At 47.1% G+C, this 27,732-nt stretch overlaps 1 protein-coding gene across 1 annotated transcript in view; it reads right to left on the bottom strand.

The window, feature by feature from the left end:
• Positions 1–23,899, bottom strand: part of LOC119659230 (IDLSRF-like peptide) — a 473,791-nt gene extending 449,892 nt beyond the window's left edge. The window contains exons 1-2 of the mRNA XM_038067205.1: positions 23,800–23,899; positions 23,308–23,651 (exon numbers count right to left, since the gene is read on the bottom strand). Of these exons, the coding sequence (XP_037923133.1) occupies positions 23,308–23,434 (127 nt within the window). The 5' untranslated portion in view covers positions 23,435–23,651; positions 23,800–23,899. The remainder of the gene's footprint in view (positions 1–23,307; positions 23,652–23,799) is intronic.
• Between the last annotated feature and the right edge of the window lie 3,833 nt (positions 23,900–27,732).

A 27,732-nucleotide genomic window follows, 5' to 3' on the forward strand; every position in this document is an offset into this window, starting at 1 on the left:
AAGATTATTAGGTCTGTAATCTGAAAAGACTCATGGCCACTTGACGACCATTCTTCTCTTTTGGTGATTACGACAGTGTATGTCTTTTCAAAGACGAATCTGGAAACCATATGATCGGTTGACATTAGGGCTACCGGATGTTTTTCAAGGAATTTCCAGATAGACGCATGACCGTTTGATTGGCCGCCTTTCCACGCCCCAATGGTATCGAGCCTATATGCATCATTGGCTGCTTTCCGTTTCACCTCCAAGTGAATGGGGGGTAAATTTAGCCGCAGTCAACGTAGTACTCATTGCTCCAGTAATACTTAGGCAACCAAGTCTCTGAATCTGCGTTAGCAGCTTCCTGCTGTTAGCAAAGTTCTATCTTGGCCACCAGACGATGCATACATACATCAAAATGGGTTTTATTATGGATGTATACATCCAGTATATCCGTTTGGGTGAAAGTGCCCTGGTCTTACCTATCGCATTCCTACAGCACCAGAGCAATCTGCAGGATTTCTGATATTATTCCTGGATATGATGCTTCCACGTTAACTTGGAGTCGAAAAGTACTCCTAAGTACTTGACTGTTTGTGCCAGCTGGATTTCCACCCCTGCTAAGGTGGGTAGCGTATAGCTGCCCACCTGACGTTCCTAGTAAACATAACTAGTCCAGTCTTCCTAGCGTTCACCGTGAGACCATTGCGGAGGCACCAGCTGTGGATTACATGCAGAGTTGCATTCAAGCGATCACATACTGTGTCTGCAAAATTTCCGGTAATTGTTACGGCTAGGTGGTCCGCAAACGCTTGCGCAGACTTTTGTGTCCTCCGGGAGTCACAGCAGGGCATCCGTTACCAAGAACCATAACAGTGGAGAGAGAACCCCTCCCTCTGGGCTGCCCCTGAGACATTATGCTTCAATAAACTTCTGGCCGACCGATATGTGGATTTTTCTCCAATCTAGCATGTGAAGGATCCAACTGGTTAGCAGCGACTCGATTCCATGCTGTCTTGCCATCACAAATTGCCGCGAATGAGGCATAATTGAAGGCACCTTCGATGTCCATAAATGCGCCTAAGTCGTATTCTTTTTCGGACATCACCTTTTCAAGTTTTGCCGTAAGTTCATGGAATGCTGTCTCCGTGGATTTGCCTTTCTGGTGGGCGTGTTGCCTATGGTGAAGTGGCCACTTAGGGATGTGTGTATCCCTTATGAACCGATCTACTAGTCTTTCTAGTTCTTTTAGCAGAAAGGACGTTAGGCTGATCGGTTGAAAGCTTTTTGCGTCTGTGTGGGTGGGTTTTCCCGGTTTGGGAATGAACAACACCTTCACATCCCGCCATTTAATTAGAATATAAGCGTGAGCTAGGCATCCACGATATATATTCCGAATATGTAGACCCAGGGCATCCATTCCCTCTATTACTAGCGCAGGGATGGTGCCATCCGGACCTGCAGACTTGTATCTATGGAACGAGTTGAACGCCCATTTCACTCGCTCCAGTGATACTACTTTGCATGCCAGATTCCAGTCTCTCGGTTGAGGGCTGTATGCACCGGTTGGCCCCGAGATTAGATTTTGGATGCTGCCGGGGAAGTGTACTTCAAGCAAATGGTTTGCCGTTTCTTCATCGCTGTCTGTGTGCTACCCATTCCCTAAACGTAACTAACCCAGTTTCTGGCTACATTCTTTGACCAGAATCCGCTTCAGCTTTGAGGTTGCCTCAAGAGAGTTAGTCTCTTCGTAAAAGCGTCTCCAAGATGATCGCTTAGCCGATCTTATGCTCTTCTTTAGAACCTTCTGTGCCTCTTTATAGCGATTCCAGCTAGTGCCTGATTCACCCTTCAGAGCACAATTGAGGACCATCCTTGTCGTTCTCCTCTGTTTTGCCAAATCCGAGTTCCACCATGGTGTTTTACCCTTCTTTGACATCTTGAGTGGACAGGTTTCTTCGAAAGCTTCTCTCATGCTAGTTGTGATCATCTGGGTTGTCTTCTCAATTCCAGCAATGGATTTGATGCGCTTCCCAGGGATCGTGACTCGGGCGCTCAATTCTATTTGATACATCACCCAATCTGTCTTCCTCGGATTCCGAAATGGAGTGTGTGGAGGTGGACCCATGCCCATAACGAAATCAATGCGTCTGTGATCCGAGAGTGTGATATCGTTTGATACTCTCCACTCTCCGATCAGAGCCGCGATGTCAGGAGATGCCACCGTGATGTCGATGACCTCTCGCCTGACAACGTCGAAGAAAGTGAGTTCATTACCCACATTTAAGATCTGCAAATCGGTTCCTACTAGATACTCCGGTAGTCTCGATCCTCTTGCATTGATGTTCGAACTTCTCCAGCATATGTGGTGAGGGTTGACATCACATCCTGCTATTACCCCCATGCCTTTACTTTTGGCATATTGGATAGCTCTGCTGAATGTTCCACTGGGAACGTCTTCTGCGTCGTAGGGAAAATATAAAGAGCACCATAGTATCTCTTTATCTCACTGTTGACTTTTTATGGTTAGCTTAGCCGATGTGGTGTCGGCCGTTAACCAAGTTAGCCTGGAAGACTTTGGTCCGGGGTCGATGGCTTCCATTGGCATACAATAGGTCAGCATGTTGGAAGTTTAGGCCCCTGACTGCCCCATCAACAACCCACGGTTCTTGTATGAGGTATTATTAGATGATAGTGGTAATCTAATCCTTGGAATAAAGTCACAAGTCGACACCCAATATATCGTACATAACCAGGTACTTATGTAGGTATATTTCCACTTACTTGCGTGCTTTCAGTGGAAGGACATCAACACATACATGAAACAACGTTTAGTAATGCTGGCTGAACTGGTATCATAACCGCCCTAAATGTATAAAGAAGGACGATATGCTTACATTCTAAAATATAGTCCAAAACCAAAGGAACCCCAATGATCCCTTAGCAGAAAGTTTACTGAGACATCTAAGAAACTCAAAAGGTGAAAACTTTCTGAATAAAGAACACTGCAGCGAGTCATTTTCAACCTCTCATTGCCTTTCTCTGGATTTCCCCGATATTGTCACAAGGCGGGCACGTGATGGTTGATCATCAACCTCTCGGTCCCGGATTCACAAATGAAATATCCGCGTCCCCCATCTAAGAGCCAAAATTCTTAGAACGCTTAACTTCCCAACTGGTCTAATTAGAAAAGTTAGCCACGAGTTCCACTTTCTATTTGTGATAGGAATTTTCCGCCCGTAAACAATTGAAGTTTTGAAGAAAGGTGCAGTTCTCGCGCCTATATCCAATCAAAAAACTGCATCTCTACCTCTACTGGTTGAGCCAATGCCAACAGCTGCTAAAATTCCACCCAACTGCACAAGTACATCACCATTACCATCAATAAAATCACAGTCTGCGCAAGCGCATTCGCCCGCAATAAAAGCAGGTGCAGCATCCACAACAGCCACCACAGCATCATTTATGGTCACAAGTGCAACAACAGCCCCCATCTCATTGGCAGCTATCACCGGCGTCGGTTGGAAATTTAGTAGGGTCACAGTTGGCAAATGGTTTCCCATTGTCAATACCCAAAATCCCACGGGGAACACAAAGAACTTGAGGATGAGCAAGAGTTTCGCAGTCATGCTTCTACCAACATCCGCACCCAAACATCCTTGATATTCTGCTTCACCTCCGCAAAGCTACAGGAAGAAGAGAAAGCTAAAGAGAAGAATACAAGCGTGTGGCCGAAGAAAAATGTAACGAATGGCGATGTAATCAATGACTACGGTGGGCGTACAGGTGCCGCTGTTTTGGCGTAGGAGCCCGGCAGCATGATTCCTCCAGTTCGACGGCCAATTCACTTTAGCCGGCTTCAGACACACAATTACGCGCTGGTCGGGCTGGACGAGGAGCCGGTAAAGCTTGTCTCCGACATCCTCCTCCTGAAGCAGTTGAGTGGTGACATAGTCGGCACCAAGTTGCTACAGTCTTTGCGGCTGCAGGAGCTCCCGGAGAGCACACAACCCATCCTGGCATATACAGATTCGGAATCCCTGGACTCGTTGGCTGCCACCGCGGATAAAGTTCGTGAGAACCACGTGCAATTCATGCTTGGTCGGGTGTCTCGCGATGAGTCGAGCCAGGTGACTCAGTTGCAGCAGATGGTGGCAGCATTAGCAGCTACCTTCTCTGAGTTGGCAGAGGCCGTCGGGGCTTTGCGTTCGAGGAGTAGGACTAGGTTTAGATCTGCCTCCCGAAATAGGCGATTGGATAGTAGGTCGTCGGGACCTTCGGCAAGTGCAAGGGCATCCTGGTACCATCGTAGCTTCGCCGAGAAACCTAAGAAATGTACCATCACCTGCAATTTTTAACTAACCAATTCAGGCCTGCCGAGAGTTCTCGCGACTGCTACCCGAAATGCAGCACCACGTCGCCTCACAATCTACGACCCCTTGAATCGGCGTGGCTACCTAGTCGATATAGGCGCTGAAGTTTCAGTTCTTCCCATATCTTCTTTTTCTTCAGCCTTTGTCCCGTTCACAAGCGGCTCTATCAAATGCCTGATCTGGATGCAATCTCGAGGTTTTTAAATCCCCATCCAGCGCTTCAAGCCATCGTTGTTTCGGCCTGTCTTTTGGTCATTTACCATCGACTTCGATGTTCAGACCAATCTTGGCAAGTGAATTCTCGTTAGCGCGAATTACGTGACCGTACCATCGAAGACGCCTCTCTCACAGTTTTTCCACGAGCGGTGCAACCCCATAACGATCGCGAATATCCCCATTTTGGATGTAATCAAAACGTGTCACGCCATTAGTCCAACGTAATATCTTCGTCTCCATTACTGCAACATGCCGTTCATTGTCTTTTATAGTCGGCCAAGACTCAGAACCATAGAGGGCGACAGGACGAACGACGTTGCGGTAATTTTTTGTTTTGAGACGTTCGTTGATACGTCGATCTCAAAGAACGTCACTTCATTCAGGTTGCGTTAATGCGTGAAGCAATCTCATAACGCAGTTCTCCATTGGCTGATAGCGTTGACCGGAGGTATTTAAATTGCTCAGTTCTGGACAGGTAGCGATTGTGCCTGTTTCATCGCGATAATATGATAATATAATACCGCAATGGTTAAAACTCGCGGCAGCAAATTCTTCGTCGATCCGCACGTACGGCTACAGGCAGGTAGACTTGCGTTTAAGACTTCGACGAGCATTTTACTGGCGCTTCATTATCGAGGATATCAACATACCCATCTTAGGCGCGGATTTCCTGAGCCACTATGAATCGCTAGTTGATATACATAACAGTATCCTCATTGACCCCACAACTTCCCTTAGGTCATCAGGAAAAATCTCATCCAGCTCACTCAGCACTCTTTCCATTGTTTTTGAGGCCGACGCACATATTCGCGAACTTAGTTTCTGAACCCGTTAAGCATGATGTTCAGCACCACATCAATACTATTGGCGCCCCGATCTTTCCTAAGGTGCGCCCATTACCACCGCAGGAGCTCACAATTGCACAGAAATAGTTCAAAGAACTTTTTAAGCAGGGCATTTGCAGACCGCCAAACAGTTGCTGGTCTTCGCCACTTCACATGGTCCCTAAACCTAATGGCGAATGGAGACCTGGTGTCGATTACAGACGTCTGAATGCTCAGGCCATTTCAAACGGATACCCCATCCAATTCATTCACGATTTTGCGCCCTCTATCGCAAACTGTCGTATTTTACCGACCTTCAGATCACTGTAGGTCCGAAAGACATTCCGCAAACGGCAATATGCACAACTTTCGAACTCTCAGAGTTCACTAGGATGATTTTTGGACTATACAACGCGGCGCAAACCTTGCAAGGATTCATCCACTCTATTCTAAGAAACCTCAACTTCTGTTTCGTTTATTTGGATGATATCCTGGTCGCATCTTCCTCTGAGTCCGAGCATTTAGAACACCTGGAGTACCTTTTTCAACGTCTCCTTGAGGTAGGTCTAGTTCTTACCTTTGAGAAATGCAAATTCTTGCAATCCTCGGTCACCTGATTACCCCTGAAGGCATCCAATCGGACCCAGTCAAAGTGTAAGCGATTTCGTGCTTCCCGCTTCCAAAAACAGTTAAGGATCTCAGAGGGTTCTTGGGCATGTTAAACTTCTATCGTTGTTTCTTGCCCAGTGCCGCCTACCATCAATCGTTCCTTAACGCTTTATTGTATGGGCCGAAAACCAAAGACTCTCATCTGATTGTGTGGTTCCCAGAGGCTATCCAGGCGTTTGAGACCACCAAGCAACATTTGGTGGATGCCACACTTCTGGCATTCCCTCAGCAAGATGCACCCCTAGCCATATTCGTCAATGCCTCAAATATTGCCTAAAGTGCTGATCTTCACCAAAAGTGAATCAAATCTGACAGCCGTTCAGTTGCTTCTTCAAACAGCTCAATCCCGCTCAACGAAACTACAGCACCTACGACCGTGAGCTATTCGCCGCGTACCTCGCAATTAAATACTTCCGATATTCCCTTGAAAGCAGACCGTTCACATTATTTGCGGACCATTAGCCACGCCAACTTCGGCACTTGAGCTTTATCAGCCAGGTCCCTTCGGACATTCAACATATGTCTGAAAAAGATAACGTGGTTGCTGACGCTTTGTCACGGGTTGCAGAGGTCAAAATCCCCGCCACCGTCGATTTGCCGGCAATCGCCGAGGCGCACTTTCAAGGAGTCTCCTACCTTCGGCCCAATATCCAGTATATACTGCGAGACCTCAAACAAGGGACCATGGCCATATATTCCTACCGATTTCCGAAAATAAGTATTTCACGCCAATCCACGATCTGGCGCACCCAGGCATTAGGACAACGAATCAGTTAGTTACCGCGAGGTATTGCTGGCCGTCCATGAACAAGCACATTAATTCATGGGCCAAACAGTACATTGCATGCCAGAAGTGCAAAACTACAAAGCATGTGAGGAAAGAGGTAGGAGTGTTCCCTCGTTCCACCAAGCGTTTCCACACAATCCACTTCGACATCATTGGCCATTTGCGAGATTCCCAGGGTATTGCCTCAAAGTCATAGGTTTACGCGATGGCCTGAGGCGATACCTGTGAAAAACATTGCTGCACAATCTTATGCAGAGGCCCTCTGTCGAAAATTGATTCCACCCTTTGGTGTGCCGGCAATTATAATCACCGACCAAGGAATACAGTTTGAGTCCGCCCTTTTCTCAGACTTGGGGAAACTTCCCGGCTTGAAACGGCACCGGACAACACCGTATCACCCGCAATCCAATAGGATGCTCGAAAGATGGCACAGGACGATGGTCACAGGTCCTGCCACTTGTTCTACTTGGCCTCCAGACAGCCAATCGACAAAAATTTGCTACAAGTTCCGCGAGCTGGTATAGATGGCAAGTTGCATCATCAAGACGGTTTACAAAACTATCAACCAGCCAAATTTCCCTAAGTGGTTTGCCAGTCATGAACACCGACTGCGCGAGATAATATTAAAAATCGGACGGCACGTGCTATAGCTAACTCGAATGCTAGCAGTTCGGCGAGATTAGGGACGAAGTTCTTGATTCAAAAGTATTATCTCCCTGTTAGGACACAATGATTTTGACCCCTCCCTTGTTAGGCCGTTAGACAGTGTATCTCGGACACCGCTCCATGAAACACCGCTTGTAAGCGTACGAACTAAAACAAGGCCTTGGAAGTAGGACCCGAAAAATGAGTTTTCTGGCACTGCACATCGAATCGAAGAAGAAAAGAGCACGGAAGATGCCTTGAAAAACATCACTCGTAGAATTTCCAAGGAAGGAAGTTTGTCGCCAGGCTGCCAGGCTGCCAGTCTGCGATCCTACGAGTCGGTGACTTATGAGAAGGGGTTGAATTTTATCAGATTTGGATTAATTGTTAATTAATATTCTCCAAGTATGTACATAGTTGTCATCCACCGAGGATGGGCATAGGGCGTCTATCATATCTACGTGTCATCATACATGGTCTGTTGAAGTGCGCTTCAACTCCTTCCAGGATTTGCCAAGAACCCTACACTCCTCCTCCACTGTTCTGCGCCAAGTGTTCTTGGGGTGACCCACTCGTCGATCATCTTCCCAGAATGGGTTCCACTGCATTTCGTAGTCAGCAATGGAACTATCGCCTCTCCTTAATGTGTGACCTATACACTGCCACTTCCGCCTTCTGAACAACTCGTCCACGGATAACTAGCCTGTGCATCGACAAAATTCTTTGTTCAAAATAGTATCAGGCCAGCGTACCCGCATGACACGTCGCAGACAAGTATTGATGAAGGCTTGGAACTTTTGAGACACAGTGGGGATCACTTTTCATGTAACATGCTGCTCCCGTCTAGCAGTTCGAAAAGAACATTAGCACAGAACAGTCTCAACTTAATATTGTTGTTAAGATGGGTATTTCCATATCGAACGAAGGCAGATCTTACACTGTTAATGCGTGGAGTGACGTCCAATTCGGTGCCACCAACGATAGAAACCACTTTTGCTAGATATCATTAATATCGACGCCTTCAAATCTCTCCCCATTAATGCAGTGCGATGACCCACCAGACTGAGAAACTTGGTTTTGTTGATGTGTTCTTCTTTAGTCCGAATCTACATCCAGAGCCATTTACCCAAGATCCATAACTCGGTAAGAGTGGAAACAGATGCCATCGGCGTAGTGAAGGTGCTTAGGAAAAGGTCACCGATAATGAGGAGAAAAAGTTTCGACAACAAGATGCCCCCCTGGCGGACTCCCCTTCGAATTTGAAATTCCTCTGAGGCTTTACTTCGATACTGCAAATGGCATTTGTTTTTATTTTGGATGTGGCGTGGCGCAACATCTTCATCTCAATTACCGCGAGGCGCCATTCATTGTCTTTTATAGTCGGCCAACAGTCAGAGTCACAGAAGGCGACAAGGGCGAACTTTAACAATCGGACAAAAATGTTTTTTTCCAAAATTCATTTCGTTTTATTGTGCTCACGACCTATGATGTTATCAAATGCTTACCCAACTTTGTATTACCACTTTCAATAACGGATCAATTCGATTATCAGAGGTGAACCAAGTTTTCATTTAATATTAACTTTATTCGTCGTGCCAACAACACGCGGAGTATTCAAAACGTTCTCCCGCAGTACCAATAGAAAAAACATTTTTACGAAACCAAACAGCGAAAGCTGTCCTCTGTCAGTGTCAAAATACACTCGAAGTCTTATCTGCTTTTCATAAAAGGTAACTAAAAGAGATAGAAATTTGTGGGCCAGCAACCAGCGAATTTCGAACCTTTACTACTTCTGAAACGTGAACAATGCCTCGAATACTACGATCTTTTGCGGTGTCAGATTGTTTCTGCTGACTACTGCAAGGCGCAGTGTTTTCACCAGGAAACCGGTTTTGAAAGGATTCTGAATACAAGATTCTGATCCAGGTTCATGGCTATCACCAGTGTACAGTCCTATGCACCAACGGAGATTTCCAATATAATGGAGGAGGAAGCTTTTTACCAGTAATTACAAGCTGTTTAGGAGAGGTTTCCTAAAGGTGACATTGTGATCCTGATAAACGATCTGAATATCAAAGTGGGCTCTGACAACACCCTGCTCGTATATGTGAGTGGGGAACACAGTTTTGGTGGCCTTAACGAAAATGATGAGAGGTTTTCGGATTTCTGCAGGTTCACCGGCCTCGTCATCGATAGCACATTATTCGAGCACAGAGGTTGCCATAAGGTCAGTTGGGTTTCAACTGATCGACACCATACAGGCAATCATATTAACCACTTTGCGGTTGGCAGTAGTTTTAAAACTAACATCGGCCTCAGCATCGCTTACTCTCGCAGGATTGGAGAACTACGACTCCTCAAGTTCAACACCAACCTGTCGACAGTGGGAGAGCTGTTTTGCTCATCGGATGGCAGATACACTGAGTAGCCCACTTGACAATATCGATGAGCATTGAGCCACCATCAAAAATGCTCTGTTCAAGAGTGCTACACAGTTCTAAAATCTGGCTGACTAGTAAATAATAGAAGCGGATCGATGGACAGAAGGAATTGAAGGCTCTTTTGACAGCTGCAAGCAATGGTGAGCGTGATGTACTCGAACTACGTGCAAAATGCCGGGAAGTTCAACATAATATGCACTTTAACAAATTGCGCTGGTCAGGGAAGCGAAAGGTACCACAGAACGCAATGATTTCAGAAGTGTACACCGTAGAAGAACGGAAGAACTGGCATGTGGCCGCAAATCTGTCGATCGGCCTGTGAAGAACGTTAACGGTCGACTTCTTATCCACAATGGCGAGCAGCTGAAGAGGTGGAAAGGCCACTTCTCCACGGTGCCCTTAACCGTATCTCATGCAGATGAAATAGCCAGTCACCATAACATACGGATGCGGACTATTCGTCCAAGTAGAAGGGAAATTATTTCGGCCATCAATGCAATCAAACGGATTAAAGCCACTGGATCTGACAGCCTAGTTATTTATTGTTGCTACTGCAGATTTTCTATTTCCACCCGTATGGAAATCCTGGCAAGCCGAAACTTCTCCCAAGGAGAGGAAGAAGGGCATCCGTTTTGAATCTGTCACTTGGAGAGATATGGTACAAACATAATAACTAAAATAATCCTGGGCGTCAAGAAACATTTCGGAAACTCGATCGACAGAGGGCAGTCTGATTTCCGCTCCGGATCCTCCTGCATTGTCCATATCAGTAAAATCCGCGGGGTTTAGATCTTTGTTTCACGTGTTCTTCACCAATTTCGAGAAAGTTTTCGATAGTAGAATACCTCAGGTGCTCTAGGCGGGGGATACCAGAAAAACGAATAGCTATTATCAGAGCATGGCATGGTAGAAAATGTTACATGCTGCATCAAAGTAAAATTTCAGAGGAATTTGAGGTCTAAACAGACTATGACATCTTTCCTCAAACATCTCAACTACGCTGATGACATTGGCAGAAAATAAAAGGCATCGATCAATTAGGATATCTAGGACAGGTAATATCTGCCGACGGTGATGCCGAACTGGATGTCACCCGACGCATTAGTAGCGCTAGATCCGCTTTCGCTGTCTTATCTAAAATCTGGAAATGCAGTTACCTCAACAGCCACATCGAGCTGAGATTATTCTGTGCTAGTGTTCTTTTCGTGTTTTTACTCGAAGGATCAAAACCTTCATAACCTTCAAATCTGCGACACATCATCGTTGTACGCTAACCTGATACTATTTCGTACAAAAAACTTAGTCCAAGCACAAGACTGTCATCCATAGTGATACGATCGGAACACGGAATTGGCAGTGGATAGGTCACACATTAAGGAGGGGCAATAATTCTATTGCTGACTACGCCGTGCGGCCTCCCCCTCGGACACCACCTTGTCGCGGTGGGGGAGCCTGTAGTAGTTTACAACTACACTAAGGGTGTCCAAAAATATGAATATGGAAACGATGGATTTAAACTCTCCAAGTGGTAAGAAGTCACAGACTTCGAATCCACCCGCGACCATGAGCAATCATGTCGCGGCCGAGGCGCGGATTTTGGAGGCCTCACCACATTCATATTCGCCTACAGATCAATCTGTAGAAAGCATGCTTTCCGACTCAGTGGAAAGTTTGCACTTGGTGCCTACGGCGAAGTTAGCCAGAAAGGAAAGTACGGAAACTTTCAAATTGGGAGAAACTGGAAATCCGACTACGGCTGAATTCTGCCTATCAGAACCTTCTCCTTCATCCTTACCAGGAAGAGCGGAAGAACGGGAAGCTGGTGACGTGGACGCTACTGGTTTAACGCCGGTGTGTGGAAATGGATCCAAGCGGTCCGGACACCGTGAACCTGGAAAGGCCCGAAGCCGACGGCAGAAGAGAGCACTGCGAAGGAAGAAGAAGCACCTTTGGAATGAGGACATGGACGTGGCTGTACCACTAGGCGCGGTAACGCCCAGAGAAATCGGACACAAGGAAGCGGAATCTCCGGCGGAAGGTGGGGATAAACCGGAAACCCCGGTAACATCCACACTGGACGCACCAGACTCTTCTGTCAGCGACAATAGACTAAGTTTATGTCGAAAAACATAAAGATTGGTCAAATCAACCTGCAGCATGCCAAAGCTCCCTCCTACCTGTTGGCACCGAGAATGACAAAGCTACAGGATTTCCCCTATATCTTTCTGGTGCAAGAACCGTGGGTTCGATTTAACAGAATCTGTGGCATTGGATCAGTAAAGGGGGCTAGGATCTTCTACGACGAAAGATCCATAAGACCGAGAGCTTGCGTCCTGATGTCAAAACGGTTAGAGGCAACTATGCTGAGACAATGTTGTTCCCAGGACTTAACTACGGTCATCATACAATACCAGATAAATGGCGAGAGGAAAAACATCCTAGTTGCCTCCGCTTATTTACCCTATGATTCTTTGTATCCTCCACCGACACAAGAGCTTAGGGATCTGGTGGCGCATGCAGAATCAAATGGTCTCGAACTCTTAATAGGTTGCGATGCGAATGCTCAACATATTTGTTGGGGCAGTACCAAATGCAATCCAAGAGGAGAGAAGCTATTTGATTTCATCACTTCAGCTAGTCTTATGACTGCAAACGTAGGGTGCGCCCCTACGTTCGTGGGACCGAGAAGAAGCGAAGTAATTGACCTAACAATCTGTACCTCAAAAGTGTTAGAGCTGATTACACACTGGCGAGTGCTAGACGAGGTCTCACTGACAGATCATCGATACCTAGAATTCAATCTGACTATTGTGGGCGAACAGTCTGCGGTTCAAAGAGGGAACCCTAGGAAAACGGATTGAACAAAATTCAATGAACTTCTTGGCAATAAAGTACAGTTCCCTAGGCGACTAAGGACTCCTTTGACGCTGGAAGATGAATTGAAAACTCTGAACTGCACACTTTTAGAGTGCTATGAAGAGGCTTGTCCTATTTCCCGAGGCTAAAGCGGTAAAACGGCTCCTTGGTGGAACCGAGAACTGCAAAAACTCAGGAAATCAACCAGGCGACTTCTAAACCGTGCTTGCAAAAGTAACAAGAACGAAGACTGGTTAAATTTCAGGAACTCACAACGTGAATATAAGAGACTCGTTAGGTGTTCGAAACGAGACTCCTTAAGAGCGTACTGTGAGGAACTGGAAGGCGAAAGAGAGACTTCAAGGCTGTGCAGAGTCCTCAAAAGGGATGAGTCGGCCAAGTTGGATTCTCTTAGAAAACCCGACGGTACTTTCACGAGCTCCAGACTGGATTCAGTATAAACCCTCCTGGAAGTACACCACCCGGGAGAACGGGTGAGAGAAGTGGTAGGGGGAGAGTTGACGGTTCTTGCGACCCATTCAACACGCAAGTGTTGCAAGGGGAACTGGAACACTGCGAAAGCGGTTGTTACCCATGTAGAGGTGAGAGCTGCCATACTGTCCTTTGAACATTTCAAGGCACCTGGCATGGATGGCATCTATCCGGCAATGCTAAAGGAGGGTATGAAGCATTTAGAGCCACCTCTAAGAAATATTTTTCGAGGATGTCTTGCTCTGGGCTACGTGCCTTCCTCTTGGCAACAGGGTAAGGTAGTTTTCATACTGAAACCTGGAAAAGATGACTATTTTAATCCAAAGAACTTCAGACAGATCAGCTTGACTTCATTCTTGCTGAAAGGTTTGGAGAGACTGGTGGAGCGTCACATTCGTGGAAACGCACTTAGGTCACACCCACTTAGTGAAAACCAACATGCTTACCAACGTGGAAAGTCCTGTGAGTCTGCTCCTCATTCTTGGTCACAAAGATAGAGGATACAACTTTGAATGGCCAGTACGCGATGGGGGTGTTCGTGGACTTTGACTGTGCACCTTCTCAAACACTGCCGCCAGAGCGCATGCAGATCGATTAGATCTATGGGAAAACAACGGATGTGGGGAGCACAGAGCATTGGAAGAGTTACTGGAAGGACTGAATCCAGTCCTTACAATGCATTCCGATTCTCGTCTCCCCATACATCTGTTTGGTAGAAGATATGAAGTTACGCTGAAGTGTAGAGAGCACTGGGAAGACCCAGGGGAACGCGTGGCGGGATACACGGAAGTCTTCTACACCGATAGCTCAAAAACACCAGAGGGTCCTGGAGCCGAGTCTACCTCTCGAATAAAAACGAGAAATGAACTTTTCCTTTGGGACAATATGCAACGGTTTTTCAAGCCACAGTTTATGCGATCCTAAGGGCGGCAACTGGGTGATTGATGTGCGGTTGAAGGGCAGGCGCATCGCAATCTGCAGTGACTGCCAAGTCAATTGAGGGCATTGAGCAGTCCTTTGATCACCTCGAAAATCGTTCAGGAATGCAGAAACCGTTTGAACGCTATGTCTAGATTCAATACGGTGGAACTACTCTGCGTACCTGGTCACTGTGGCGTAGAGGGAAATGAAATCTCGGACGCTTTAGCGAAAGAGGGGTCAATCTCCCCTATGCCGGGACTGGAGCCAGCAACTAGAGTATCAGTAGCATTGGCTAAGTCTGTTTTCAAAAACTGGGAACAAGCTTCCCATAATGACAGGTGGCAGGGCCTAAATGCTGCTCGACACACCAAACTTTTCCTGCCAGAACCGAATATACGTACCGCAAAGTTTATCCTGTCGAAAAGCAGGAGGACTTGCAGGTGTATTGTGGGCAAACGGGCAAAATACCGAACAAACACTACCAAGGAAAGATACGTTTACCTATCAAAAACGCCGCAAGAGACCGAGCAGGACCGTTTTCCTTCTCCCCCGCTCTTTCTGCTTGTTCCACTACTCATTCCACTTGAGTGTTCTCTCTCTTGGGATGTTCGCTTTCGCTTACAATATAATCGATGACTACGGTGGGCGTACAGGTGCCGCTGCTTTCGCGTAGGAGCCCGGCAGCATGGTTCCTCCTGTTCGAGGCCCAATTCACTTTAGTCGGCTTCAGACACACAATTACGCGCTGATTGGGCTGGGCGAGGAGCCAGTTGAGCTTATTTCCGACATCCTCCTCCTGAAGCAGTTGGGTGGTGACAAAGTCGGCACCAAGCTGCTACAGTCTTTGCGGCTGCAGGAGCTCCCGGGGAGCACACAACTCATCCTGGCATATGCAGATTCGGAATCTCTGGACTCGTTGGCCACCACCGCGGATGAAGTTCGTGGGAACTACGTGCGATCCATGGTTGGTGGGGTGTCTCGCGATGAGTCGAGCCAGGTGGCTCAGTTGCAGCAGATGGTGGCAGCATCAACGGCTATTGTCTCTGAGTTGGCAGAGACCGTCGGGGTTTTGCGTTCGAGGAGTAGGACCAGGTTCAGATCCGCCTCCCGAAATAAGCGATTGGATAGTAGGTCGTCGGGACCTTCGGCAAATACAAGGGCATGCTGGTACCATCGTAGGTTCGCCGAGAAACCTAAGAAATGTACCAGCAGCACCACGTCGCCTCACAATTTACGACCCCTTGAACTGACGCAACTACCTGGTTGATACAAGCATTCAAGTTTCAGTTCTTCCAATATTCTGGCATAATAATAATAATAATATCGCAATCGTTAAAACTCGCGGCAGCAAATCCGTCGTCCATCTGCACGCATGGCTACAGGCAGGTAGACTTGAGTTTAGGACTTCGACGAGCATTTTCTTGGGGCTTCATTACCGCGGATATCAGAATACCCATCTTAGACGCGGATTCCCTGTGCCACTATGGATTGCTAATGGATATACATAACAGGTCCCTCATTGACCTCACAACTTCCCTTAGGTCATCAGTAAAAATCTCATCCTGCTCACTCAGCACTCTTTCCATTGTTTTTGAAGACGACGCACATATTCGCACTTAGTCGTTGAACCCGTTAAGCATGATGTTCAGCACCACATCAATACTATTGGCTTCCCGATCTTTTCTAAGGTGCGTCCACCGCAGAAGCTCACAGTTGCACGGAAATAGTTCAAAGAACTGTTTAAGCAGGGCATTTGCGGACCGCTAAACTGTTTGCTGGTCTTCGCCACTTCACATGGTCCCTAAACCCAATGGCAAATGGAGACCGTTTGTCGATTACAGATGTCTGAATGCTCATGCCATTTCAAACCGATACCGCATCCCATTCATTCACGATTTTGCGCCCTCTATCTCAAACTGTCGTATTTTACCGACCTTCAGATCCCTGTAGGTCCGAAGACATTCCGCAAACGGCAATATGCACATCTTTCGAACTCTTAGAATTCACTAGGATGATTTTTGGATTGTACAACGCGGCAGAAACCTTCCAGGGATTCATCCACTCTATTCTGAGAAACCTCTATTTCTATTTCATTCTTTCTGGCATGCAAATTCTTGCAATCGCAGGTGAGATTCCTCGGCCACCTGATTACCCCTCAAGGCCCCAAATCAGACCCAGTCAAAGTGTAAGCGATTTCGAGCTTCCCGCTTCCAAAACCGTTGGATAAGGTAAACCTCTATCGTCCTTTCTTGCCCAGTCCGGCCACCATCAATCGTTCCTTAACGTCTTCTTGTCTGGGCCGAAAACCAAAGACTCCCATCTGATTGTGTGGTTCCCAGAGGCTATCCAGGCGTTTGAGACCACGAAGCAACAGCTAGTGGATGCTGCACTTCTGGCATTCCCTCAGAAAGATGCACCCTAACCATATTCGTCGATGCCTCAGATATTGCCGTAGGTGCTGCTCTTCAACAAAAAGTGAATCAAATCTGGCAGCCTTCTTCAAACAGCCTCGCAATTAAATACTTCCGGTATTCTCCTAAAGGAAGACCGCTCCCATTGATCACTGGCCATTAGCCACTCACTTTTACTTCGAAACAATAGTCCGACAAAGCGTCCCCTCGCCACTTGAGCGGTACTTGAGCTTTATCAACCAGGTCACCTCCAACATTCAACATATGCCTGGAAAAGATAACGTGGTTGCTGATGCTTTGTCACGTGGAGGTCAATTTTCCGGCAATCGCCGAGACGCAGAAGAGGGAGACAATTCTTCAGAGCTTAAGGACTAACTCCAGATACACCTTCAGGGAGTTTCCTATCTTCGGATGAATATCCAATATATACTGCGAAACGTCAAACAAGGGACCAAGGCCATATATTCCGGTCGAGTTCCGAAAGGAAGTATTTCGCGCCGTTCACGATCTAGCGCATCCAGGCATTCGGACAATGAATCGGTTAGTCACCGGAAATTATTTCTGCCCATCCATGAACAAGGACATTAATTTTTGGGCAAGACAGTGCATCGCGTACCAGCAGTCCATAACAACAAAGCATGTGAGGAAAGAGGTAGGTGCGTTCCCTCGGTCCACCAAGCATTTCCATACAATTTACCTCGACATCATTGGCCCGTCGCACGGTTTGGACGCGGTATTTCCTCAAAATCATCGATATGTTTACGCGGTGGGCTGAGGCGATACCTCTGAAAGACAGCACTGCACAATCTTGTGCTGAGAATGGATTCCAAACTTCTCGGCTTTAAACGAGAGATAATTTTTAAAATCGGACGACACGTGCTAGAGCTAACCTGAATGCTAACAGTGAATAACCTGAATGCGAAGGTGGACTCTGACAACACCTTGTTCAGGCATGTGGTGACCGTAATGATAGTGATGCGACGAATGTGGATTTCTACAGGTTCCACCACTTCGTCATTGACGGCACATTCTTCGAGCACAGAGATTGCCATAAGGCCAGATGGGTTGCGACTGACCGATACCATACGGGCAATCAGATTAACCTTTGTGCGGTCAGTGGTTGATTTAAGAGTTGTCTTCTAGATGTGGGTGGAAAGGGAGGCACTAACATCGACCTCGCGGAAGATCACCCTTGCTAAGTCCCGTTTTCATGCTGGGTCCATCACTTCTTGAAAGGCTGGAGAGCTGAGACCCCCCAAGTTCAACTAAATCCCGCTCGACACTGGGAGAGCTATCTTGCTCATCGGATGGTAGATACACTGAGTAACCCGCCTGAGAATATCGATGAGCATTGGCTTTTTTCTTGGAGGGGGCGTCGTAAGATTTGGTTGACTACAGAATCATGGAAGCGGATCGATGAACAGAAGGGAATGAAGGCTCTTTTAACGGTTCCGAGCAATGGTGAGCGTGACGCGCTCAAGCTACGATACCGTGCGAAATCTCGGGAAGTTCAGCGGCATGACAAAAGGAAATTTGTTATTGTGCTGGTCAGTGAAGTGAAAGGTACCACAGAACGCAATGATTTCAGAAGTATATGCCGCATCAAGAAGAAACAGGCATGTGGTCGCAAATCTGTCGATCGTCGTCCTGTGAAGAACATTAACGATTGACAATTGTCCACGACGACAAGCGGGTGGTGAAGAGGTATATCACTTCACCACGGTTCCTAACCGTATCTATCTATCTATCCGTAAATAACTAGTCACCGGATAACTAATGTCAGGGAACGTGTTCTCCTCGAAGCATTCGCGGAGCATGACGTGGTACTGGCGAATATTGGGTCTTCGTACACTTTCCGGGGAAGGGGCCTGGGATCTATAGTGGACCTGACATACGTGAGTGCCACTTTAGCCAGTAGAATCGCTTGGCATGTCAGTGAGGACTATACTCACAGCGACCACCAGGCAATCTGCATAGAGATCAAGGGCGGATCGAGCTCGAAGAAAGAGTTTTCGCAGAATGCCGGGTGGTATGCTTGGCTGGACAGTGAAAGCTTTCGAGGGGGACACGTTTTCCGTGGTGCTCAAATCCGACATATCCCTGATTGGTACGGCTGGAGAGAAAGCCACCCAGATCACTCGATGGGTGACGGAAGCATGCGATGCTACTATGACCAGAAGGCGATTGCTCCCCAGTAGGCAACCCAACTATTGGTGGGACAACGAAATCGCTAGTTTGCGAGCTGCATGTTTTCGGGCAAGGAGGCTTTGCCAGAGGCTCAGGGGAAAACCCGGTGGCGACGGTCGAGAGGAGGCACACAAGCAATTGCGTGGCCGCCTAAAGGAAGCCATTCGGAGGAGCAAAAAGAACTGCTTCAAATAGCTGTGCGACCATGCCGACATAAACCCTTGGGGCGAGACTTACAGAGTGGAGATGAAAAGGCTGCGGAAATCACCCCAGGTGACCTGTCCGCGCCTCCTGAAACAGATTATTACCACTCTGTTCCGTCACCACAAAAATAGGGGAAGGCAAATTTTTGTCCAGCTAAATGACGGCATAATACCGCCTGTAACTGTGGAGGAGCTGCGGGAAATATGTGGTAGGTTCGGTGAAAACAAGGCCCCAGGTTTGGATGGCATCCCCAGCCGAGCTTTGAAACTGGCAGTGAAGACTAGGCCCGACCTTTTCGCCAACACCTTCGAGTCGTGCCTAAAAGAAGGAATATTCCCTGCCCAGTGGAAAAAGCAAAAGTTGGTGTTGCTTCCGAAGCCTGGCAAGCCACCTGGAAACTCAGCGTCGTATCGTCCTATCTGCCTGTTGGATACAATGGGGAAGATGGTGGAGAGAGTCATCTACAACAGACTCCTGCCCATCGTCGAAGCCAGCAATGGTTTGTCGGAACGCCAGTTTGGTTTCCGACGCGCCCACTCTACGGTGGACACAATTGGCATGGTGGTAAACCTGGCAAAAAGTGCACTGATTTCTGGCGGCTGTTGTGCCGTGGTGGCGTTGGATGTCAAAAACGCATTCAACTCGGCCAACTGGAATAGAATTAAAGGGGCGTTCGCTGACATAGGTGTCCCCGGATACTTAGCGAATTTGGTGGAAAACTACCTCTCAGAGAGGACTCTCTGGTACGGGACGGACGAGGGCCCCAAAGAGTACATTGTCACAGCCGGGGTACCACAGGGATCGGTACTTGGTCCCCTGTTGTGGAATATCATGGGGTGCTTGCTCTTCCCGTCCCCTAGCTGTGGTTATTGCAGCAAAACACCCAGAAGATGTGGAGGTTTACGCGACGGAAACACTGAGAGCGGTAAAGTCCTGGCTAGAAAAGGCCGGGCTGACCTTGGCGGACGCGAAAACGGAAGCGGTCTTAATAACGAAACGCAGGAAAAATAACACTGTAAAAGTGGAGGTCGGTGGACATACGGTCGTATCAAAGCCGGCTATCAAATACCTGGGGGTAATAATTGACACCAAATTGAGTTTTAGGGAACACCTAGAGTATGCATGCCAAAAGGCAGCCAGTGCCACCGCGGCACTTGCAAAAATGTTGCCAAATATTGGTGGACCGAAACATTGCCAGAGGTTGGTGCTAGTCGGAGTGGTGCGCTCCACCCTGGTCTACTCGTCGCTTGTGTAGGTTTTTAGTGGTTGTGAATCCCACACGCGCCCGCTGTAGTTCCGCCGTTCGGGCGGCGGACGTGTCTTTCTAAGATTTTCCACCTCCGTGTACGCACAAAAAAAAAAAAAAATATCTAGTCACCCTACCACGCGGATACGCATTGTTTCTGCAAGTAGAAAAAGAGATCATTTCTGACATCAATGCACTTAAACGGAATAAAGCCGCTGCGTTCGGAGACGTACTGAGATCCGAGATTTTTCCCAAGGAGGTGAAGATTCGAAAGAAGGGCACCCATTTTGAATCTAATTATTGGAGAGGTATGACACAAACATAATAACTAAAATAATTTGGCAACGCATCAAAGAATATCTGGAAACTTGATCGACAGAAAGCAAACTGATTTCCATTCTGGATCATCCTGCGCGGAGTTTAGATCTTTGCTTCATGTTCTTCCTAGATTTCGAGAAAGCGTTTAATAGCAGTATATCTAGAGTACTCTAGGACGAAGAAGTATTCCAGAAAAACTAATAATTATAAGAGTATGGAATGGGACAAAATCTCAGAGGAATTTGAGGTCCAAAGCGGCGTCCGCCGGGGTTGCATCTTATTACCGAGCTCATTAGACTATGACATCTTTCCTCAAACACCTCAACTACGCTGATGATATCTGTTTACTTTCTCAAGGGGTCATGGACTGGCCAAACGACTCTGTATTTAAAAAGAGAGGTAAGGAAAATTGGACTGAACTCAGTCTGTCAGATCATCGCACTCTCCCTATCTGCATTAATGGGCAGAACATTAAAGGCATTGCTCAATTAGTATTTCTCGGAAATGTAGGCACCGACCTGGATATCACGCGACGCATTATTAGCGCTAGTTCCGCTTTCGCTGTCTTGTCTAAAATCTGGAAATCCAGTTATCTCAACAGCAACATCGAGATGAGACTGTTTTATGATAATGTTCTTTCCGTGTTGTTATATGGCAGTAGCACATGGAAAGTGACCGCCACTGTCACTCGAAGGCTCAAAGCCTTCATAGACACATGTCTACGGCATATCATCGTTGCACGCTGACCTACTGTTTCGGACAAAAAACTAAGTCGGCCCACAGTCCTATTACCCGTGACAATATTATCGGAACGCGGAAGTGACAGTAGACAGGTCACACATTAAAGAGGGATGATAATTCCATTGCTGACTAGGCTATGCAATGGTATCCGCTCGTTTCAGATGACCGACGAGAAGGTTGCCTCGAGAGCAGTTGGCGCAGAACAGTAGTAGAGGAGTGCAGGCATCTGGGGAAGTCCTCTGGGAAGTTGAACCACATTCCAGTGAACCGTGAACGATGGCGCATAGGATTTAGTTGACGCCCTATACCCCACCAAATGGTGAATAGCAACCATATATAAACTACGGAACTGGTATTTAAATAAATCCAGGCGGTCCCCCGTCTAAGTACTAACTAATTCCTATAACGCTTAACTTTAATAGTTAGACAAGAGTCAAGTTCTTTCTTCTTGTCAAACTATTCAAATGATTATGTGTCTCCACTCCAAAGTAACCAAATTCATTACAAATCAGCCCCTACCTACCCCATTAATTTTTTAATGACTTATACACTGTCAATCAATCATATCGAATCATTCTTTGCCCTGTTGTTGTTTGACTTCGTGAACCAGATGACTAAATATGATTAAATCCAATCCTTCAATCTCATTTACAATCCCTTCCAAGAACTCGGATTCATCCATTATTCACTATCACGTAAACCGATCGATTCTATTCGAGACCCTTATCATCAGACGATAAGCTAATGTTAAAATTACTGGAAGCGATAAGGATTGATAGGAAGTAGCCTCACAACAAAATATGCAAATAGCATTTTCGACCTCTGTCAGTATGTAGACCAAGTTACCTATTCCGCCACCCTCGTGGATGCAGACCACGATACTACCTAAGGACGAAAATAGTAAGAAGCCAAGGAGCTTTACATTGAAACGGAAGCAGTCTAATAGTGCAATAAACTTAATGATGATTGACGCTGTTCGCTTAATTTAACAATAAGGTCAGAACAAAAAGCAGTTATGAACCTCATGTGAACAAAGCACCAATGTAAGACATGTGGTTGTGAAGCGGCGATAATTTGCGCTCTGAAGCATAACTCGAAGTACCCTGCAGTTTACGTGATAGCTTCCAGTTTATAAAAGCACCGAAGAGAAGGATAATTTTGGTTCAACATAAGCATACAGGACATGTCTCCGCTTGATAAAATAGACCGTGTCGGACAGAACAAAAGATCTGGGAAGTCACAAAACATTATGGGAACAACCACTCAAATCTCCATGCGTGTAGATCCTTCAACGATAAGATTGCGCTAATGGGACTTATGTATTATACACTGTAAAACTCAGGTTCTCCTGCAAGTAATGACGGAATTCTTCCACTGAATGCTTACGTACTTTTAAGCCTTCTGCAATCAAACTCATATTAGCACCAGCAGAAGGGTGATATTCTTTGGATAGGCTTCCATTTACAAAAGCTTATTTCAGGCTCTTTCAACCTGACTTCTTTTATGTTTACCTGGAAAGCAATCAATATAGTGACATGGTACCACCATTAGGTTTTTCGCCCCCCTATATCTGTTGCACATTATCATAGTTCTCCCAACAATAAATACATGATAATACGGTCGCCAGCTTTACTGCTGATACTGAGCCTAGCGTCAGCCCCAAACGTCATAACCAAAGTGTCAAAAGTAGAATTTAATTGATAGAAACTCCAATCCGCAGCAAAATTAACTCAGCACGGGATAATCAGACATTGATTCAAATCCAGGGCTAATTGTCCCCCAAACTTTTTTTCTACTAGTCATTAGGTGACGCTTGTCGAAAGGATACATGTTCATGTATGCATGCCTGCTTATCAAGGAACGACCCAATGTCCTGTTCTCCTGAATTACCTCGCCTACTGACTCACAACGCCAACATGTAGGAGTCGAATTAAATATAAAACAGGTTTTCCCATAAAAAATGTATGAACATTACCACGTCAATTACAACTTACCACTGCGTTTCTGAACCGGTGATCCCAAATGGCCATACAGACGACTCAAATCGATTGCCTTCGCCGAGAAGGGAAGCGTTGCTACAAAAACGCTCAGCACAGCACAGCACAACACCACTTTAGACATATTGGCAGAATAATACAATTAGGGTTGGACGACTCCTTTATTCACACTTGTTGAAAATGTCCTTACGAAGGACTCAAGTTATCCGTTGCAAACGGCCTGAGCGCACTCTTTGCTCCTGTTTTTAACTCACGATCCGACAATTTCACGCCCGTACAACTTAAACGAATTTTCAAGTATTTTAGACGAAGCGAACTCTCTTTTGGGATTACTTCAACACCTGAAATGTGAAGGATAATAAAACATGAAAAGAAAAAAGGATCATAAAAATGAAACGCGCAATAAAATAAATTAAAGGTGGAAAAAAAAACTTGAAAAGTTCTCTAAACAAAATATAAAAATATTCTATGTTAAATGCAAGGATTTACTTTAAAATGTCCTTTCACAAAATCGATTGGAATCCGTGAAAGGCTCTCAAAGTGAATCAGAGCAAGTTTAAAATTCGACTGTCTAATTGTGAGCTTTTCAATCCTTCATATATATGACGTGCCAGCAAGGCAAAAAAAGGACCTTCGACTGACGCCACCTATCCACCCACATACCTAATTAAAACAAATGCAGGAAAGCGCCACTATACGCACTCACCTGACGACTGCTGCACTGGCCAAAAAAGGACGAAAAACGAGCGCACAAACCACTCCCAAGCCCGCACTGTCACTGACAAGGAAAGCTCCTCAAGGACCTACTTCTCGCCCCCATTGCTAACAGGTTGATTATCTGCAACGTCATCAAAAAGCTTCAGCAGCCTGTCCTGTTCTCTCTATTGTAAGGAACCTGCCATCTGAGGAAGACAGGACGACATTGTTGAATGTGAACCGCGAAACGAAGGATAATATGTGGGTGTCATGCAAGAGGAAAAGTGGGAAAACGAAGCAAGTCAACATGTTCTGTGGTGGGAATGCAGAGGGTTACATGGTTTTGAAGGGCAACATAACAAGGATGAGAACAAAAAGCACATAGAAAGCTAAAGACGAATCTGTGAACAAGGAGACAGCGGTGTTCATGGAAATATATGGTATACGGTAAAAATTCTGAAAGGAAAATTTCATGATAAATATATCAATGATGAGTGATGAAGGGAAAACATGTCAGAAGTTGGTGCATCACCAGGACAACCGAGTGAATACTTTCCCAGCATGCATCAAGGAGAGGAGTTCAAATAGTTCTAACCAAATTGTCCTAATAATATGGACAAGAAAGAAATGCAGTGGCGAAAACGTAATAAATACGAGCACGACGAAATATATAATAAATAGTTCCGGGTGCTAAGGATTTATGTGAGAAAGTCACTGCCTACTGGTCCCCTCTCCAGGGGTTTTTTTTTTTATGGATGGAGGTGGAAATCTTAGAAAGACGCTGCTGCGCCAGGTTGCAGCACTGTGTGGGATTCGCACCCACTAAAACCACCCCCACTCTTCCGCCCCTCCCCGCGGGACCACCGTGAAGTATTACTTCGCGGGGGAGGCTCTGGTTCGCTATACCAGCTCGTCCATGTCACGTCTTCGTCGCGCCGCCTGCCGAGCTCGATCCAACTCCTGGAGTTTTGTCTGCACCACGGCTACTGCCTCATTTACCGCCATCCAGTTTTCCTCCGACTTCAGTATCTCTTCCACCAGGTTCGAAGGCTCGATGTCCGCCCCTAAGATGCTGTTCAACCTCCTTTTCTGCTGCAGAAATCTGGGACAATGGAACATAACGTGCTCCGGGTCCTCGGGTGTAGCATCGCATTCAGGACAGTTGGGAGACTCGTCCAACTCGAAGCGATACAAGCACTTCCTATAGCCACCGTGTCCCGTAAGGAACTGTGTCAGGTGGTAATTCAACTCTCCGTGCTTTCGGTTGACCCATTTCTCGATACACGGGATCAATGTATGAGTCCACCTGCCCTTGTCGGAGTTTGCCCATCGTTGTTGCCACTTGCCACACAACTCTCTCCTAATGGCTTTTCGGAAATCCGCATTCACCTCGGCTGGATTTGCCTTCCATTTTTCGTAGAGCCAGTGTGCCTCGCTCGCTAGAAGATCTATAGGGATCATTCCCGCGATAACACACACTGCCTCCGTCGACGCCGTCCTAAATGCGCTGCACACCCTTAGCGCAATTGGCCGGTATGCCGAACATATCTTCCTCCGGTTGACAGCGTGGTCCAACGCTCCCGCCCAAACAGGGGCCGCGTATAGCAGCATCGACCTCACCACTCTCGCGATGAGTAGCCTACGACTATACTTCGGCCCTCCCACGTTAGGCATCATCCTTGCAAGGGATGAGCTGGCATTTGCTACCTTCTCTCGCGCATAATCCAAGTGTCCCTTGAAACTCAGCTTGGCATCGATCATCACCCCCAGGTATTTGACAACCGATTTTGAGACGGCCTCACGATTACCAACCTGGATGGTAACCGTGTTGTTCTTCCTACGGTTGGTAATGAGGACCGCCTCCGTCTTTTCGTCCGCCAGGTCCAGCTTGGCCATTCGTAACCATGACTTGATGGTATGAATGGCTTCATTTGCATAAAGCTCCACGTCCTCGGGATGCTTTGCAATTGCAACTACCGCCAAGTCGTCCGCAAAACCAATCAGCGTTGTCTCCTCCGGCACGCGAAGGCCAAGCACTCCGTCGTACATTATGTTCCACAGCAGCGGTCCCAATACAGAACCTTGAGGCACACCTGCTGTCACAATTACTCCTTCGGCCCGTCGTCCGTCTCGTACCAGAGAAGTCTGTCCAAAAGGTAACTCTCTATTAGCCGAGCCAAGTAGCTAGGAACACCCAGTTTGGTCAAAGCGCCCTTAATCCAGCCCCAGTTGGCTGAGTTAAAAGCATTTTTGACGTCCAGCGTCACCAGAGCACAACATTTGCCCATGGCCATTGCATTTCGAGCCAATTCCACGACCTTTGCTACTGCATCGACCGTAGAACGGGCTCGCCGAAACCCATATTGCCGCTCTGAAAGACCACCCGCAAGCTCGATGAACGGGAGCAACCTGTTGTATATCACCCTCTCCAACATCTTCCCCATGGTGTCTAAGAGACAAATAGGGCGATATGAAGAGGGCACGCCGGGTGGTTTTCGGGGCTTCGGTAGCAAGACCAGCTTCTGCCTCTTCCACTGGGCGGGAAACACTCCTTCCGCCATGCACGATTCGAATGTGCTTGCGAACCACCTTGGTCTAGCCTTGACCGCCACCTTCAGAGCCCCGTTCGGAATTCCGTCCAATCCCGGAGCGTTGCTGTCCCCAATACGTCTGCAGATTTCCCAAAGTTCCTCTTCGGTAACATCAGGGATCGAGAAGACGTCCTGCTGAGCTGCCAGTTGGGGTTCTCTTTCGTCCTGCTCCTGCTGCGGGAAAAGAGTTGTAATTATTTGCAACAAGAGCCGTGGGCATGTCACTTAAGGTGATTTTCGCCCGCGGGTCTTCTTCATTACAACTTGGTAGGCTGTACCCCACGGATTCGTATTAGCCTCCATGCAGAGCTTCTGGTAGCATTCCCGCTTGCTTCTCCGAATGGCCTTCTTAAGGTTGCTTCGCAGATCCCTGTATTCCTCCTCACGCTCCTGGTGCTCCGGCCTTCCCCTTGTCCTGTGGGAAAGTCTCCTCGCTCGGAGACAAGAGGATCTCAAGGCAGCGATCTCCGTGTTCCACCAGTAGTTTGGCCTCTTGCCGTGGTGCAAACGTCGTCGTGGCATCGTAGCGTCGCATGATTCGGTTACACACTGAGACAGCTGTGTGATCCTTTCCACCGCTGTTCCATCCGGATCATGGGCTCCCTCCAATGCGGCCAGGAATGTCTCCTCGTCGAAAGCTCCGATAGACCAGCCAACCGCCTTAGCCTTTCCACCTCCAGAGCGTCGTTGACTGCTTCCCCGGTTCCCAGCGCAGGGGAAAATGGCCTGGTGGTCACTGTGAGTGTAGTGCTCACTCACTTGCCAAGCCATCTCCCTCACCAGTGAAGTGCTAACAAATGTCAGGTCAACAATCGAACTCGACCCTCTTCCTCGAAATGTGGGCACGCATCCAACGTTGGCCAGCACGATGTCCAGCTCCGCAAATGACTCCAACAGAATTTGACCTCTGGTGTTCGTCGATGGGCTTCCCCACTCCAGGGCCCACGCGTTGAAATCGCCCGCAATGATTTTAGGGCTGCGGTCTCTAGCATCCAACACCAGACTGTCTAACATCTCCTCATATTCTGCTAAGGTTGCACTAGGAGGAGCGTAGCAGCTGTAAATATGGACACCGTTGACCTTCGTCCTTATAAAACCGGCTGCCGGGGGGACCATGACTTCCTGAATGGCCTGT

The sequence above is a fragment of the Hermetia illucens genome, chromosome 6, assembly GCF_905115235.1.
Source record: "Hermetia illucens chromosome 6, iHerIll2.2.curated.20191125, whole genome shotgun sequence".
Classification (NCBI taxonomy): Eukaryota; Metazoa; Arthropoda; class Insecta; order Diptera; family Stratiomyidae; genus Hermetia; species Hermetia illucens.